This window comes from Onychostoma macrolepis, chromosome 02 (assembly GCF_012432095.1).
Source record: "Onychostoma macrolepis isolate SWU-2019 chromosome 02, ASM1243209v1, whole genome shotgun sequence".
NCBI classification, from domain to species: Eukaryota; Metazoa; Chordata; class Actinopteri; order Cypriniformes; family Cyprinidae; genus Onychostoma; species Onychostoma macrolepis.
Genome location: NC_081156.1, coordinates 16,347,939 through 16,366,714, shown reverse-complemented (window position 1 = coordinate 16,366,714; position 18,776 = coordinate 16,347,939). Strand labels below are relative to the sequence as shown.

Genomic DNA, 18,776 nt, shown 5'->3' with positions numbered 1-18,776 from the left:
GTGTGTTATGACTGCACTGAAATGTTAAACAACTTTATTATAAGAATGGATTACATGCAGCAAAGGTCCAAGCTATATAGAGGACTGACACAAAAAAAAAAGAAAGAAAGAAAGAGAAAGAAAGAAATAAAGAAAGAAAGATAGAAAACGAAAAACATGGAGTACTTAGTGTCTTGCTACAGTATTTTCTGCTAGAGAGATAGCTAAGCAGAGGAGGGCCCACTTCATTGAGCCATGCATTATGTAAATCATCTCCATACAGTCTTCATTATCACCAACCTTCCAGTAGGGGGGGCTGTGCCGACGGGGGCTCCTGCTGCTCTGTTTGTGAAGGGATGAAAGGCGTAGCCTCGGGGTTTAAGTTCACTGCAGTGCTGGGGGGAATTGTTGGGGAAGAGTGACTAACAGCTGGTGCACTCTGACAGGCAGGGATGTCTGTGCCGATGGACAGTGGGCCAGTGGTCAGATCAGGAGCAGCCTCTGGGGCAGTGCTGTGAGGGATGGGGGTTTTCACTGGGGTGCTCTGGGATGGGGGGCTTGCATCTGGGGTCTGTGCCTGTAGCACAGAGTCAAGGAACATAACAGTCTGAGTTGGACTAAGGGCAAGGGTTGACTTCTGGTCAGGATCATTTGGGTCCTTGGGTAACTGATCTGAAGGGTGAATACCAGGCAACTCTAGGTTAGACTTATTGATATCATCTTTAGTTGATTTATCCTTCTCCAACATATCCTTGTTAATTTTGAGAGTTGAGTCATTTATGGGATTCGCGAATAAGGAGGTTTGCGCTTGCCCGGGCGGTTGGGGTGTGCATGCTTGGGTGTCCGTGAGGTTCAGAGTTTCAGGTGTGAGTGAGGGCTGTGCACTTCCCTGATCTATGCTAGTACTGGATGGGGGTTTTGAATCACCCAAATTAGGGCTGCTACAGTCCATTACAGTTGAAGGAGCACTCCATTCTTCTGGTAGCTTCATCCTGCTTTTACTCTTCTTGGCCTTGATGCGTCCTCCCCCTCTTTCTTGGATCTCGCTTTCCCACATCTCTTCGTCCCTACTAGGAGGTGAGGGGCAGCCGTGGTTGGAGCTTTCAGAAGGAGTCTCTTCTGAGTCAGGGGAACCAAGACTGTCCAGAAGGTCATACATTTCTTCCCTGTTCTTGCGTTTCTTCTTTTTTCGCTTCTGCTGCTTTTCGGTTCCTTCCTCGATGGACTTTTCCTCACCGGATGCTGCATCTTGACTCTGGGAACCCAAGGCATCAGTTCGACTCTGTTCTGCCTTGTTGGAAGCATGGGACTGCTCCGTAGAGAGCATTTCCTCACCTGTCCAAGGGCTTCCCCAAACTTCTTTGTGTACAGAGAGGAAGAGGAATTGTCACTGACTACCATACAAATCATCGGACAACAAAATTTGTGAATCTCCAACTCATAACAGCTATTAAGTGTCCAAAGAGACATTAGATTAGCTACCTATGAACCACTGATCACTTGCATCATTTGGTGCATTACACCAGAAGATGATATGAAGACAGACACTATCGACTAATTCACAAATTCACAATGAATAGCATCATCCAGTTCATCATAGTTATAAACTCAGAAGAGATTAGCATTAGCCATGGGTTCCCTTGGAAATTTCCAATGGGTTTTCGGAGGATTTTTTATTTTTTTAATGATTAAATGATCTCTCATCTCAGATTAATGTTACTTGATGAAGCTTTCACATCAAACTAAATATACATGCTACCCATTGTGTGGAAATTGCTGATTCTCCAGCTTGCATTGTGTGAAAAATTACAATGGGAGACTACCACCTTATGAGTTTCTGGTCCCGAAAATCTGTTTGTTTTTTTTTGTTTTTTTTGCCTTTTAATTGTGATAGGACAGTTGGTTGACAGGAAGTGAAGCGGGAAAGAGAGAGGTGGGCATGGGATCAGGAAAAGTCCACGAGCCGAGATTCGAACCCGGGACGCCCAAAGCGCAATTGCGCTATATGTCTGTGTGCTGCCCACAAGACTATTGGCACCAAACCAAACCTCTGTGTTTATGAAGCATAAGCAGTCCTCATTTTACTCCATGATTACAAATGCTAAAAATTGCACAAAAATTAATCTATTTTTCTTCAGAACTTGCTAGGTTAAACAGACATTTCATGAATTATGGCTTCTGTAAAATTATCAGGTGTTCAAGGGCTTACAACTTCCCTGACTGCCAAAACTTGCACTGTATACTCCTGTTGCCAGCTAGTTACTAAAAAAAGACTACAACACGCATGTGTAAATATGCTTGACAAATTGGACGTTGTATTTCCTATTTAACAACATATTTTCAGTTGAAGTATTTAACTTTGGCTTCAAAATTCTAGTCTGAGGTATGACTGTTTGTAATTTGCATTGCAGAACAAAAGAAAACCCAGTGGAAATTCTCCAGTGGCAAATTAGCCTTCAAAGTTAGCCATATAAACTGAACAGCTCTATAGAAAACAAAATGGCTTTTCAATTCTTTGGATTATGTTACATCCTGATAAAGGCCCATCACTGATCTTTGCCAAATAGGTAGTTTACCCAAAAATGAAAATTCTGTCATTAATTACTCACCCTCGTGTCGTTCGAAACCCGTAAGACCTTTGTTCATCTTCAGAACACAAATTAAGATATTTTTGATGAAATCCGAGAGCTATCTGACCCTCCATAGACAGCAGCGCAACTACCACGTTCAAGGCCCAGAAAGGGTACTGTGTGGTACTGTCATGAACGTGTGTCAAAGACAGAGAGAAGATAGGAAATTGTTGAATAAAGTAATTATTTTGCACACAAAAAGTATTCCCATAGCATCATAAAATTAAAGTTGAACCACTGATGTCACATGGACAATTTTATTGATGTCCTTACTATCTTTCTGTGCCTTGAATGTGGTAGTTGCATTACTGTCTATGCAGGGTCAGAAAGCTCTCGGATTTAATCAAAAATGTCTTAATTTGTGTTCCGAAGATAAATGAACGACATGAGGGTGAGTAATTAATGACAGAATTTTCATTTTTGGGTGAATTATCCCCTTAACGCAAGATAACAGATCTGAGGATATCATGCTCATACTTGCTGCAGAGGGCAGTTAAATGGGTGTAATAGTTTCAGCAGTGGCTGAGAGAGAATGTGCTGAGACTACGATGTGCTCACTTGAGAGCACATCAAGTGAAAGTGCAAATGGGCAAATGAACTCATGGAGAAATAACAGGCACGGATAACAACAGAGGCAAGTCACAGAGAGACTGACTCAAAGAAAAGCTACAGAGAAGAGTCACATGACATGGAATACCCAGTATAAATCTCAGCACTGAGGGCAAATAAAGGTCACTGAAATAAACCGAAATCCATGACAAGACAAACACTTAACACACAATGGTTGACAACATCAAAACACATTACATTTAGAGGGAAACAAAACCTACTGCTAATTGAATTTGGATCATGTTTACCAGGGCCATAGTCCAGCCATCAAAGCATAATAAGATGAAAACTAAATTAATTTCTAGACCCAACCAAACTCTTTTTCTGTTTTAGATCATATGATTTTCTATTTTGCATGCCTTTCTTCATTCACTAGACTCAGTGCCCTTCATTGATCAAAGGGTTATAAACAGTCACTAGGAGGAAGTGCCAGCGGCAGTAACATCTATATTTCAGATATGAGGTCTAAAATGTGAAATGGCTTTCTAAACTGGCTCTGGGCCAGAAGACACATTTCTCTTCTAAGTTTCACAGCCATCACACTCAAAAAGTAATATTACAGAGTGGCCGAAGATAAATCTTTAAAATGCCTTCCACCATAATGCACACTTGAAGACATAGTGCACATGGGCTAGTCAAAGACAAACTGTGAATAATGATCATTGACCATTATGATCCATCATGTAAAATGATTTGGAATGGACATTTCAGACTGCAAGATATTTAGTCTAGTCACTAACTAACTACTTTTTCACTACCCCTATTTTTCAGGTTATATACAGGTGCATCTCAATAAACTAGAATGTCATGGAAAAGTTAATTTATTTCAGTAATTCAACTCAAATTGTGAAACTCGTGTATTAAATAAATTCAATGCACACAGACTGAAGTAGTTTAAGTCTTTGGTTCTTTTAATTGTGATGATTTTGGCTCACATTTAACAAAAACCCACCAATTCACTCACTATCTCAACAAATTAGAATATGGTGACATGCCGATCACCTAATCAACTCAAAACACCTGCAAGGTTTCCTGAGCCTTCAAAATGGTCTCTCAGTTTGGTTCACTAGGCTACACAATCAAGGGGAAGACTGCTGATCTGACAGTTGTCCAGAAGACAATCATTGACACCCTACACAAGGAGGGTAAGCCACAAACATTCATTGCCAAAGAAGCTGGCTGTTCACATAGTGCTGTATCCAAGCATGTTAACAGAAAGTTGAGTGGAAGGAAAAAGTGTGGAAGAAAAAGATGCACAACCAACCAAGAGAACCGCAGCCTTATGAGGATTGTCAAGCAAAATCGATTCAAGAATTTGGGTGAACTTCACAAGGAATGGACTGAGGCTGGGGTCAAGGCATCAAGAGCCACCACACACAGACGTGTCAAGGAATTTGGCTACAGTTGTCGTATTCCTCTTGTTAAGCCACTCCTGAACCACAGACAACGTCAGAGGCGTCTTACCCGGGCTAAGAAGAAGAAGAACTGGACTGTTGCCCAGTGGTCCAAAGTCCTCTTTTCAGATGAGAGCAAGTTTTGTATTTCATTTGGAAACCAAGGTCCTAGAGTCTGGAGGAAGGGTGGAGAAGCTCATAGCCCAAGTTGCTTGAAGTCCAGTGTTGTTTCCACAGTCTGTGATGATTTGGGGTGCAATGTCATCTGCTGGTGTTGGTCCATTGTGTTTTTTGAAAACCAAAGTCACTGCACCCGTTTACCAAGAAATTTTGGAGCACTTCATGCTTCCTTCTGCTGACCAGCTTTTTAAAGATGCTGATTTCATTTTCCAGCAGGATTTGGCACCTGCCCACACTGCCAAAAGCACCAAAAGTTGGTTAAATGACCATGGTGTTGGTGTGCTTGACTGGCCAGCAAACTCACCAGACCTACTGTCAAGAGGAAAATGAGAAACAAGAGACCAAAAAACGCGCTGAAGGCCACTGTAAGAGAAACCTGGGCTTCCATACCACCTCAGCAGTGCCACAAACTGACCACCTCCGTGCCACGCCGAATTGAGGTGGTTAAAGCAAAAGGAGCCCCTACCAAGTATTGAGTACATATACAGTAAATGAAGATACTTTCCAGAAGGCCAACAATTCACTAAAAAAAATTTTTTTTTTATTGGTCTTATGAAGTATTCTAATTTGTTGAGATAGTGAATTGGTGGGTTTTTGTTAAATGTGAGCCAAAATCATCACAATTAAAAGAACCAAAGACTTAAACTACTTCAGTCTGTGTGCATTGAATTTATTTAATACACGAGTTTCACAATTCGAGTTGAATAACTGAAATAAATGAACTTTTCCACGACATTCTAATTTATTGAGATGCACCTGTATACTCATAGCATTCAATACCAGAGTTAACAACCTATTTCTTATCACATCAGTAAAATCATACTCATAATAAGTGATATCTTGAAGACCATGAAAAGTATGAAGCAATTATCTTGTGACAAGATATTGATGAGGCATCCATGCCTTGACCGGACAGAGTGGAATGATATGAGAGCTGAGATCATAGGACATTCTGTGACATAATAATCAATCAGTATCTTAATGTCTGTGTTTAAAGTCTGTCTTACCTGTTCTAGACTGCAGTGAGGTGCCTTAAGTGGCGATAGACTTTACCTGTAGAATTTTCCAGGCTGTTACGAGGGCTTGTATCACTCAGATGAGCAGTTATCTGGGATGGTTTGGGTGGTTCATTGGCAAACAAGGGTGAGGTCTTCTGAGGTTCACCCATGCTGGGGGGTTTGGAGCTCTGGAAAGGGGCCATGCCAACATTCATATTCATACCAATATTCATTCCAGGCTGAGAGAACCCTGAAGCACAGAGCAGCAGAGCGATAGCGCATTAAAACTTAACAGAGCCTGAGGAAATTAACTGAATCAAACCCACAACCTTAAGTCAGCAAGATCAAACATTGCAGAGGTTACCCAGAAAAGAGTCCATGCTGTTGTCCTTCACAGTAGATCCCATCTGCTGGTTTCCTAATTGGACAGGCTTTTCAATCATTGATGTTGGGCCTGGAATTAGAAAGACTTGAACTAATGTCTAGCAGCACATAATTAGATTTTTTTTGGTGAACTATTTTATTCAATTTTCTTAAGCAAGCTTAACATACTCAATGATCCCACCTGATTGAAAGTCATTCTTATACATATATTGTCCAGGCGGGCTGGGATGGATATCTCCCTGAGGGTCCTGACGTTGCCCTCCAGTCTGGCCTGCAGACAAGAACCCAGACCCTGAGAAAAGAGAAGACAAACTGACTCTGTATAAGTGCATCAACACTGTTAGTTTTTAAAACTAAAGAGTAAAGGATTTATGCAGGAAATGCTGTAAATGCTTTATTCAGCGAGTTATTCACTAAATAATACAATCCAAGTAAGAAAATGGGTGGAACCCTTTGAGCTAAATTTAATGGTAACACATTTTTCTTCTATAAATATTACAGACTGAAGGTAACACTTTAGCATAGGGACCAATTCTCTCTATTAACTAGTTGCTTATTAACATGCCTATTAATAACATATTGTCTGTTTAGTACTTATAAAGCACATATTCTGCATGACCATATTCTACATCCCACCCAATACCTAAATTTAACTACCTTACTAACTATTAATAAGCAGCAAATTAGGAGTTTATTGAGGCAAAAATCATAGTTAATTGTTGGTAATAATGAGAATTGGACCTTAAAATAAAGTGTGACATGATTTTTTACTGAGACATCAGTAAATAAAAACAACCGCATACAGGAGCTACTGTATTATATTTTAAATATTAAATATTTTTTATAATTATATTTTATATATTCAACTAATCTGTTAGTTAAATATATAAAATATAATTATATAAAAAATATATATATACAGGTGCATCTCAAATTAGAATGTTGTGGAAAAGGTCATTTATTTCAGTAATTCAACTCAAATTGTGAAACTCGTGAATTAAATAAATTCAGTGCACACAGACTGAAGTAGTTTAAGTCTTTGGTTCTTTTAATTGTGATGATTTTGGCTCACATTTAACAAAAATCCACCAATTCACTATCTCAACAAATTAGAATACTTCATAAGACCAATAAAAAAAAACATTTTTAGTGAATTGTTGGCCTTCTGGAAAGTATGTTCATTTACTGTATATGTACTCAATCCTTGGTAGGGGCTCCATTTGCTTTAATTACCGCCTCAATTCGGCGTGGCATGGAGGTGATCAGTTTGTGGCACTGCTGAGGTGGTATGGAAGCCCAGGTTTCTTTGACAGTGGCCTTCAGCTCATCTGCATTTTTTTTGGTCTCTTGTTTCTCATTTTCCTCTTGACAATACCCCATAGATTCTCTATGGGGTTCAGGTCTGGTGAGTTTGCTGGCCAGTCAAGCACACCAACACCATGGTCATTTAACCAACTTTTTGTGCTTTTGGCAGTGTGGGCAGGTGCCAAATCCTGCTGGAAAATGAAATCAGCATCTTTAAAAAGCTGGTCAGCAGAAGGAAGCATGAAGTGCTCCAAAATTTCGTGGTAAACGGGTGCAGTGACTTTGGTTTTCAAAAAACACAATGGACCAACACCAGCAGATGACATTGCACCCCAAATCATCACCTACTGTGGAAACAACACTGGACTTCAAGCAACTTGGTCTATGAGCTTCTCCACCCTTCCTCCAGACTCTAGGGCCTTTCTGTTAACATGCTTGGATACAGCACTCTGTGAACAGCCAGCTTCTTGCCCGGGTAAGACGCCTCTGACGTTGTCTGTGGTTCAGGAGTGGCTTAACAAGAGGAATACGACAACTGTAGCCAAATTCCTTGACACGTCTGTGTGTGGTGGCTCTTGATGCCTTGACCCCAGCCTCAGTCCATTCCTTGTGAAGTTCACCCAAATTCTTGAATCGATTTTGCTTGACAATCCTCATAAGGCTGCGGTTCTCTTGGTTGGTTGTGCATCTTTTTCTTCCACACTTTTTCCTTCCACTCAACTTTCTGTTAACATGCTTGGATACAGCACTATGTGAACAGCCAGCTTCTTTGGCAATGAATGTTTGTGGCTTACCCTCCTTGTGAAGGGTGTCAACGATTGTCTTCTGGATAACGGTCAGATCAGCAGTCTTCCCCATGATTGTGTAGCCTAGTGAACCAAACTGAGAGACCATTTTGAAGGCTCAGGAAACCTTTGCAAGTGTTTTGAGTTGATTAGCTGATTGGCATGTCACCATATTCTAATTTGTTGAGATAGTGAATTGGTGGGTTTTTGTTAAATGTGAGCCAAAATCATCACAATTAAAAGAACCAAAGACTTAAACTACTTCAGTCTGTGTGCACTGAATTGAGTTAATACACGAGTTTCACAATTTGAGTTGAATTACTGAAATAAATCAACTTTTCCACGACATTCTAATTTATTGAGATGCACCTGTATATGTAAAAATGCAGCACAGTCAGGTTTCATACAAAAAATAAATAAATAAAAAGAACTATATCAGACCTATTAAATTTCCTGCCAAATTATAAAATCTCTTCTAAATTAAAGTAGCAAGTGCTATTTCTGACTATTTTTTTAAAACATGATCTGTTGGGTAAAAGCCAGGACACAGAATCACTATAAAACATTTCACTAATCATTATTAACCAAATAACAATAATAACCAACTTTTTGGCAACAAAAGGTCTTTAAATTTAACTTAAATCTATGTGGTAAAATTTCGACATACTCTATTTATTTTCATGTTGTTTTCATGTTATTTCCTATGATCTGTTGAAATTTATTCTATTAAGTATATTTTATTTTTTCATTTTAATTTTGAATGACACAAAAACATACCCATAAATGATTTAATAATAATTCTGTACAGCAATTTTATGTATGAAATGCCGAATTGCTCAGATACAATTCACAACACCCACCTGAGAATGACCCATCTGTGAATACGAGGAGTGTAATATTTAACTGCGAGATGAACACATCTTCTCCATTCGTAACTTTAGTGATTTAATGGCATTTATTAGGTCCCGTAAATGTCTAGTTTAATGTGTCCCCTGTCAAAGGCAGTGGGGAGGGGCATCCCTGAAAAAAAGCCTGCTCCCATCCATTCCAATATTTCGCCTTTATGAGAAGGGCAATTGGAGATGAGTGATGCTAAGATGATGGGACAGGCTGGGACTGCAGGCCTGTTACCGTAGTTATACAACCAGCTGAGGCTGCTCTACGTTCCCTAGGCAAAGCACTCTGTCAGCATCAAAACTGACTGACATGAGGAGCCAGCACTGAACCAGCATTAGCTCAGATACCAGCCCTGGATTAATGATCGAGCTCCCACAGGACTGGGCTGTTCCAGCTCCATGCAATTATCCTCTTTGTGGAACAGGATCAGTGTACATGTCACTCCGAGTCACACTGTGTCTGCTATATTAGCAAGGATGCAATGGGAATCTGTTGGCCAGGCCTTTGTGTTGAATGTTGATAAGGTAGAGAGGGCCCGAACTTAATGGGTGATTTGTGCGTTTATGCCTCAAGTACCATGTTTTCAATCTTCTTTATGCTCCAGGATGCTGATGGTGCACTAAAATAAACCCCAGCAGAGCAATGGCCACACAAAGAGAAGCATATGAACTTGAAAACAAGCTTCAGTTAAAAGCCAAAAAATGGAAGAGGGACTAAAAATAGTCACTTTTGTCCCAGACATGAGGCACTTGAGGTGCAGACTGCCAAGTCATGCTGTGGTAGAGATCCTCCTTTTGCAGTTTAAGGGGGGAGCAGACATCCTATTCAGCACAGCATCAGTTACATAACGTCATAAACCAGTGCTGTACTGTGAGTACCAGCAGCACAGACAAAGAACCAGAGAGTCTCTAACATGCAATATGGTTACAAAAGAGCACAAACATGATAGATAAACTACACAATTTGTACAGAAATATTGTTAAAACTAAACAGCTAATTATAGAAGATATTTTGAAGAACGTTGGGAACCAAACATCATTGGACCCCACTGACTTCCACTATACAAAAACATTTAAAAAAACTCTTTTGTATTCCAGAGAAGAAAGAAAGTCATACAGGTTAGGGTGAATAAATGATAACCAATTTTCCACCATTTTTGGGTGGAGTATTCTTTTAAAGCACACTGAAATGATACAAAAAAAATAATTCTACTTGAATCTACTTAATGTAATTTGGATTATTTTCCTTTATTTAGTAATTCATGTTTATATACCAACTACTCAGTCGACACAAGCTTTTTCACAAGTCGTATTTCAATAACAACTAGATATAAATAACAACCAAGTTTGTTTTTTTTGTATATTCAAAGACTACAGATTTAATATATCATATTAAAGATAGTGATAAGAGATTGCTCATACGTTTTTTAGATTTTGTGACAAGTGATGAGTTTTTCTACATCACCCTTCCCACAGATCTCACAACTAAAACGAACAATAAAACAAAATGGTAACCCATGTAAAATTTATTATAGCGATATATTAAAAATAATAAACTTATTGCATAATGAAAATAATCATTTCTAACCCAATTTAATACCCTTGCTGTCTGCAACATGCAACTGTTTGAAAAGGAAGGTAGTGTGAGAGCAAAATAGGACAAGAGCATTGCAAATAATGAGTAATTTGCCAGAAAGCAATAATTTCTACAGTTTATTAGATGTAAGGCGATATAAAAATTTTATGACATTAAAAACGACATTAATGAAAATATATAGAATAATGGACCGCAAGTGTAATTTTATTATGATTCCAAGTAGCTGCACAGCCTGTAATAGCCAGCATAGTTATTGATTAATCATTTTAACTTGTACTTTGTTCTTTAGAAATGAGCCTCCAAGCGCTTGTCAACAGACAACTTACAATTTCCATAAATCTTTATTACTTTGTCAATACACAAGCTTTATTATCTCACACAATCTTTTCAGTGGAAAAAGTGTGGCATGCAGGAAATATATCTTCCTTGCTTGCTAGCTGGCCATGATGTTTTATCAATACTGACAACTTACACTTAGTAATTATTTCTCACAAAAATTTCAGTTCCAGCAATGATCTGATGAGAAGCCACTACAGAAACACAAGCTTCTGCTATATGCCAACTATGAGATGCTACAGCCTTATGATACCGAGAGTGCAAGTCTTTACAGTAACATCAAATAAATGGCCATTTCTCTCTCTTAATGGAGGCGGAAATTTAATCTCACTCATTTGGATCTTTGGCTGAAGCTATTAAAAGTATCCGTCACATCTGCTGTAGACAGATCTGCCGATCTCAGCATCCACATACATGCTCACTGATGCACACATATACACATACCTTGCTGTTGTTGAGAGGGCATCCTGCTGTATTGATGTCTAAGCATTCTGTCAAGCACAAGCCCAATCTCATACTGTAAAGGTCAACATTTCTGCATATTATCTTACATGTAGAAAACAAAACAAACACTTTAATATGATTAATGCAAAGAGAAATATAAAAGGATGGCCTAATTCCAAAAACCAAACACTCAAAAGCTTCATCAAAGTTCATCTACCCACAGATATTTCATAGTCTTTATGTGACCTTTACTAAAATTGTTTGTTTCTAGATGTTTTACCAATGACTAACTTCCAAAACAATACCAAATTTAGCATATTTCTTCAGTAGCCTAGAATCTATTAGTGCTCTCATGCATACCAGGTGATTAAACTGTAAAAATGTGCCCCAGCAAATTATAAACACTTTTGAGAATAAATAGTGGTGATGGTTGTAACCCAAGAGGAAGGATGGTGTTCGCTTAACTGAACCTAGAGTTCACTCTGGAGGCTTCTTGGCAGAAGACAGCATGGTTTTAGGCGGCTGGCGAGGCGAGAAAAAAAAATCTTAGGGGAAATTCTTAGATCTGAGATGTTGCCAACCATGATCAGGCGTATGTCCTAGGCAAACAAGCATAAAAGCAACCCAAAATACCTTGGAATATCAATGAGTTTTTTCTCATGAAACCAACTTGAACAGGATGTGATACTAGAGGAAAGGAATAAAATGTGCTTCTGCCACTTGCCATTATACATTTTGGCAGATAGAGAAGAGAGAAACACAAATAAACAACCACAAACAGCATCTACTTCAGATTAGATACATCAGATTACAGCCCAATGCAAAAGGAAGACAGTAAATTACAAAAGTGAAAGTGAACTAATGTTGCTTTGTACTACACAATATAACCAACATATCTGCATTAAACAAAAAGAAGCAAATAGAAGCAGCAAATAAATACACTAATGTTCAAAGTTTGAGGACGATATTTAGGTTTTTGAAAGAAAAACAAAAACGCCAAAAAAGTAAAACCTGTAATACTGTCAAATATGAACAAAATTTAAATGAACTGCTTTATTTTTCAAATATATTTCAAAATATAATTTCATTATTTAATTTATTAGTCATTTTAATTTATTAATTATTCCTGTGAATTTTCAGCAACCATTACTCCAGTCACATTCTAATATGATGATTTGGTGTGCAAGGGGGAAAAAAATCTTATTCTAATCAATGTTACAAGCAGTTGTGCTGCTTAATATGTTTGTGGAAAGTGTGATACATTTTGTTCCTTTGGTGAATAAAAAGTTTAAAAGAACAGCACTTATTTGAAATTTCTGTAACATATTCTAAATATATGTCACAAATTATATACTTTTATGGTGTTTTTTTGAACCATTTGGAAGCTTATTGTATGAAAAAAAAAAGTTGCTTGGACATTAAATATCCTTGATCAATCATATCCTTTTTGTTTTCAATTAAAGCATTTTGTTATTGAATAACATTAAGAAAAACACATACCTTCCCTTTTGCCATCCATCCCATCCAGAAGGGGGCGGTAGTCTGTCTTCCCAACAGTCTCACCCACTTTATCATCATAGGTCTGTGCCTCCAACCCAGCCACAAAATCCCTCTTCAGCAGGCTGTCCTGGGTTGCCTTAGGTGCCCCATCTGTGAAGGCATCACGTAAACTGAAGTCCATCCTCCTGTAGAAAAAAAAAGTGAGGGCGAGCAGTGAAAACAAAGCAGGCCTCAACACAATTACGAAGTCATGCAGCTGAAAGGGCATTATACTCTCCATATATCTTGCCCTAGATAATCCTGCAATAAAAATCGAATGGCCTGTTTTCGATCCCTACAACCGACATTCATAAAGTTAATAGATAACAATTCATATCTTCAAATCAATTACCAATTTAGGATACACTCAGAGGGGCCATACACTCAAGAGACTTCTCGTGTGAAGCTTACAACACACAAACATGGCCAGATGTTCAGACCCAGACAAATCTGATCTGCCTGTGCACCACGTATTAAGATCAGCAGCCATTTTGAAGGATGTGGCTGAATGCCAAATGTACAGCTGTCATATAAGTCATACTTTAAAAGGTTAAACTGATGATTTCCTTTAAACAGCAGAACACAAGAGAAAATGCTTCTATAAAACACGATTATATATTACGAGCATTTGAACCTGTTTAACATCAGGTGTCACTAGACTAAAATTCAACTTCTTGATTTGCTCAAATTTATCAGTTCAAACAAAACAACTACGTATTATGCCAATAAACAGTGTCAGTGAGAGAAAATGAAGGAAAACTCAGAAAAGGATAGTGAGGGAAAGAAAGGGACAGAGAGCTTGTCATTGTGCACTAGCCCAAGGCACGTGTTTGTTTGCCATCGCATGAGTTTAACTGTGTCTCATTGTTTCTCTAGCCGTCACACTATCCACATTCAGAGAACCCAGATTAACACAATTACACACTGTCCTGTTCAACAAAGGTCCAAAAAGCAGCAACGCTGTTGCGTGACGAACATACAAACCAAAAATCAAGCCGTCGTGCATTTTGACAGCGGGGGGCAAATGATTTAAGAGCCAAACAAATCTCCACAACGGTTTTGATCTATCCAGTATAGACGTTAATGTGATTATGCAAGTCTGTTCAAAGCTAAACATGGGATTAAAATGCTGCTGCCCCAGAACCTAGCCAGAATTCATCTCCTCTTTCCTATTCACTTTTATTAGTTATCCACAGCTTTATCTTTGCATTTCTTCCACCCCTCCTTGTTTTCCCCATCCCCCTGTATGTGGATGGATGTAAAGTGTAATTCTGTTGATATCCTGATGGATGGATGGTAAGAGGCCCAGCTGGTCCAAAAAATGAAGGGATTAGAGGTAGAGTGATTCCCCCTCGTATTTGTCAGCCAGACTGAATCCCCTGCAGACGTCACAAAATCATCCCAAAACACTTACTGTAATCAGCTGTTTCTTTACAGCGGCACACACTGATGTACAGTAACATTAGACCGTATGAACATAAACTAAACATCTGACAAAACAAACTTGAGTACTATAATCCAGAGATCTTTCTTCATTGTCCCATTCAATTTTGTTGATAATTCGATATGTAAGCACATTTTCATGAATGACCTTCGTTCAACTTTGGAACACAAAGATATTTTTGATGAAATCTGAGAGCTTTCTGACCCTCCATAGACAGCACGTTCAAGGCCCAGAAAGGTAGTAAGGACATCATTAAAATAATTTTTGGGTGCACTATGCCTTTAAGTGTTTCATATAATATTTACATTTTATTTAAGCTGTATTTCAGTTACCAAAAATGATCTTTGTTACGTTTTAGATTTGGTTAACAATAACAATACTGTATTATTAAAGCCAGAGAGAGAAAAAAACAGGTCATATGGCTGGTCATATGGTGTGGTATCCTAAGGCTTACTCATCAGACCGTGGTAAATGAGACAGGTACATCCCTGCACTTTTACTGCTCTGACTCTGACATGGCCCTGTCCTGCTGTGATTCAGCAGTTTTTCTTTGCGCCCTGCGTGATGTCACCAGCCCTGGCACAAAGTGGCATCTCACAGAGTGCCATCACTCTGTGTTTCGGAGGGACACTCTTGTTGGCTTAAATCATCCGTTTGATACAAGAGGCCTGAACTCTGTGGGTGGGTGTATGCGTGTGAGTAAGTACAGTGTTCATCCAAAAGTCTGAGACCACACTGAACATCTGAGGCTGTATTAAAGAAACTACTTATCTTAATTCTTGACTATTAGAAAATAATTCTACTTCTAAAGTTGAATTACCATGGCTACTATGCAGATAGGATAAGTCCTGTAATACAGCCCCTAGGATGGAAAGTCTAATTGGAAATAAAAGCTTTGAGATTTAAAAAAAAAAATTAAAATGAGTAAATGTTAATAAATTAATTTACTACATTTAAATTAAGATATTCTGCACTGTTTTAGGACACTAATCAAGTAAGTGAATGTGTGACACTGATCATTTGACTCTTTGTACAGACAGTCAGATGTTCTTCTTCCACTGAAGCACAAGATGCTCTTTGAATCATGCTGGAGAACATGATCGTCAGGTTTGACACACTCCACCCAAAAATTACAATCTGTCATAATTTACTCACCTTTATGTAATTCCAAACCTGTATGTCTTGCTTTCTTCTGTGGAACATGAAGATATATTGAGAAATATTTTTGTCTATAAAATGACAGTCAGTGGGCTTCAATGCTGGGTTCACAATGTTCCTCAAAATGTATCCTTTTGTGCTTCACAGAAGAAGGAAATGCATACAGGTTTGGAACAACATGAGGGTGAGTAAACAGTTCATTTTGGGGTGGACTATCCCTCTAAAGTAAAAAAGTAAGATTACTGGGACATTCTTAAATTCATGTGATTTTTTAAATTCAAATTGTTTGAGCTTGTGTAAATGTGTCTCTTCAAATGTCACTAAATCCAAATGCTCCAAAATCTACACAGAGTCTGACAGAAGCGCACGCTCTGTCCTCGTGCGGTTTAAAGGAGAATGGCGAGCTCACAAGAGTTTTTGAGAAGAGATACTGGGCTGGCATTTGGCAGCCATTTGTGTTGCTGTGTAAACGCTGTATTCCAACCATTCCTGTATGAATGCACACAGAACGTGGGATGGGGGTCTGGCTCAATGTGTTCCATTGTGTGCCAAAGCCACTGAGCATGCGGTTACTGGCTGCCACTCATTGTGACAGGGTTTATGTATCTGCGCCGCTACCAGTCTCTGTCTATCTCTTCTGAGTAAAAGTGAGGCATCCAAAAATAAGACACCTTAAACTGTCAAACTGCTGAGTTGGATTGTAGTGTTACATTATTATCAGCTAACCAGATATTTTTGTAACAAAATATGATCTTGTATATTTCTCACCCTCAGCTTACATCATCATCCTAAAATGGGGAGAGTGCTATTGGCCCCCCTTATAAACAACATCCTGCCCATGGTCACAGCACAACAGCGGAGGGGGGGTGTCTGTGCGGATTAGAGTCAGAGGCCATCAGTGAGGGGAATGAAGATTATGTATGACGGGACGCAGGGCATCACAACAGGCCGGCAGGCCCTGACCTGACACCCCAGAATCATGGCTGTCCAGAAAACAGCATGCCATCTTACAGAGCTTCCCTTTCCCAGCAACATATGATGACACTGTTGATTCACCCTATAGTTCACCCTATATTTACATAAAACTTTTTTTTTTTTTTAATTTACTGAATGATTTACGGGACATTTTCATGTTCATGATGGAGCACATAACATTTTTTTTGTGTGTGAAATTACAACCACACTATGTGTAAATGTATTATGTAAATAACAATTAACCTCTTAACTGTCACCCCCTTTTTGAATATAGACATGAATGTGCACTATCCAAACTTAAATTGTTAAAATTCATTAACTAATATGTTTTATAATATGATTTTAAAGTACCATTTCCATGGTAATGCAATATTTGATTTTAAAAAGGTTTTAAGCTTTCATTTGATATATAGCTTGTCATGATTAGATTAGGATTTAATTGTAATATAGTGAAGTAAACTTAGGTGTCCATCTGAGGGGAAGTGTGACAGTTAAGAGATTAATGTAAGTTCTATAAAAAATAAATAAATAAATAAAAAATCTGTCAAATTAAGGTCTATATCCCCACTGAAAAAAAATGTCATATCAGTTTAAAGTGCCCAAGATCATTTTTGGAGCTGGGTTGTTACCAGTCTGACATTGTCTACCAGCTTTATCAAGGTCTAGCTTGATCTAGACCCCAATTTGGTCTAGTTAGAAACCGTGTAAACCAACTACCATCAGAAGCATAACAGCGCCAACTACAATTAGGCTATTATGAACTATGTAGATTTTAAATGTTGCAGCTCATAAAAATATGATGATTAATGATCATAATCCATGAGAACAGGTTTGAAGTTTACCAAGCAAATATAGATTGTTTTGCAAAGCCAAATCATCAGTTAAAATGCACAGTAATAGTTGAGAGTGATTTGATATTATTTATACAGGCTTTTGTCTGAGAGGAACATTTTTATTTACCAGTGTATTGTTTATGTGCTTCCTAAGAGCATTTACATGTTAAAGCGCAATCATGTCAGGCAAATGAAAACATTTGCAGAATGACAACAACCTTTGTGGCATTAATCACTGCTATATTTAATCCTGATATTTAAAAGCGAATCGATCTTTAAACATATTTGTCCCAGTTTACATGCAAAAATAAGAAAATACAGACAAGAAAACAGACTCAATAAAGGACACCTCCTTGTCCTTCACACCAGCTTTACCTGAATAAACACCACTGACATTTGTTCATGACCTGTATGCAAAACAAACAAAGCCAGTCACAATGCAAAGAACGAGAAATAACATGCAATAACTAAATAAGGAATAAGACTTAAGGGGGGTGTGGTCAACGTGTTGTTCCCCTGTCCCTCTAGAATGCAACAATTCAGAATATCAAACGAGAAAAAGAGGCCATGAGGGAATAGCCACGTTTCATAACACATATGAACGTCTCCCACAGTCCCAGACATCCATGCATGACCCTCAATGCGTCGGTTCCTGATCGTGTGTCCCATTTCAATTGCATTTAACAGCATGACGCATGTCCATGAGACATGTTGAAGAGGTGCACTGCAGAGAGCCGAGCACGCGATGCACAGACCCAGTATGAATGAGAACAATGCGATGCGACGCGACAGACTAGACCGCGCTTATTACAATCAAAGCAGCTTCGTTTATTATAACAGACGCGTTCTGGTTTGTCGCGTCGCACGCTTGTAGTTTATATGGGGTGCAAGCTAAAAACGTCCTTTATAAGGAACCTCGCACGATTTCATCATCCACAAAGTCCACAATGTTGAAGCAATATGTGGCACTGTAGGCTACTGAAGTTATGTAACTAGCGTAGTTTTCTATAGAGGTTTGCTGCTGCGGAGGACACCTGTCCTGAGCATCCAAACTGCGGCAGTGCCCAAACAAAGAAATCTCGACAGGTCGACGTGTTTGGGAACGTTTGGGAATGAAAGAGCGATGAGTCACGGACACCCTTTATTTACATCGCATGGTTATCTCGCGTATATGTAACAATAACTAACGCCTGTCAAGCAGGGACTGCGACTGCATCACAATCTACGCGTGCGCGCCGATTCGTTTTGTCTTCATTACGTGTAGGCTATTTTAATGCATAGGCATTTCCT

General features: G+C 38.7%; 1 protein-coding gene across 7 annotated transcripts in view; it reads right to left on the bottom strand.

Annotated features, from left to right (window-relative positions):
• map4l (microtubule associated protein 4 like) overlaps positions 1 to 18,776 on the bottom strand; it is a 43,980-nt gene that overhangs the window by 25,023 nt on the left and 181 nt on the right. For 5 of the 7 annotated variants that reach the window (XM_058753018.1, XM_058753042.1, XM_058753034.1 and 2 more), the window contains exons 2-6: positions 13,038 to 13,222; positions 6,356 to 6,466; positions 6,155 to 6,244; positions 5,846 to 6,040; positions 280 to 1,338 (exon numbers count right to left, since the gene is read on the bottom strand). In XM_058753018.1, the coding sequence (XP_058609001.1) occupies positions 280 to 1,338; positions 5,846 to 6,040; positions 6,155 to 6,244; positions 6,356 to 6,466; positions 13,038 to 13,218 (1,636 nt within the window). In that variant the 5' untranslated portion in view covers positions 13,219 to 13,222. The remainder of the gene's footprint in view (positions 1 to 279; positions 1,339 to 5,845; positions 6,041 to 6,154; positions 6,245 to 6,355; positions 6,467 to 13,037; positions 13,223 to 18,776) is intronic. The other 2 variants (XM_058753025.1, XM_058753060.1) reach the window with 2 other exon arrangements.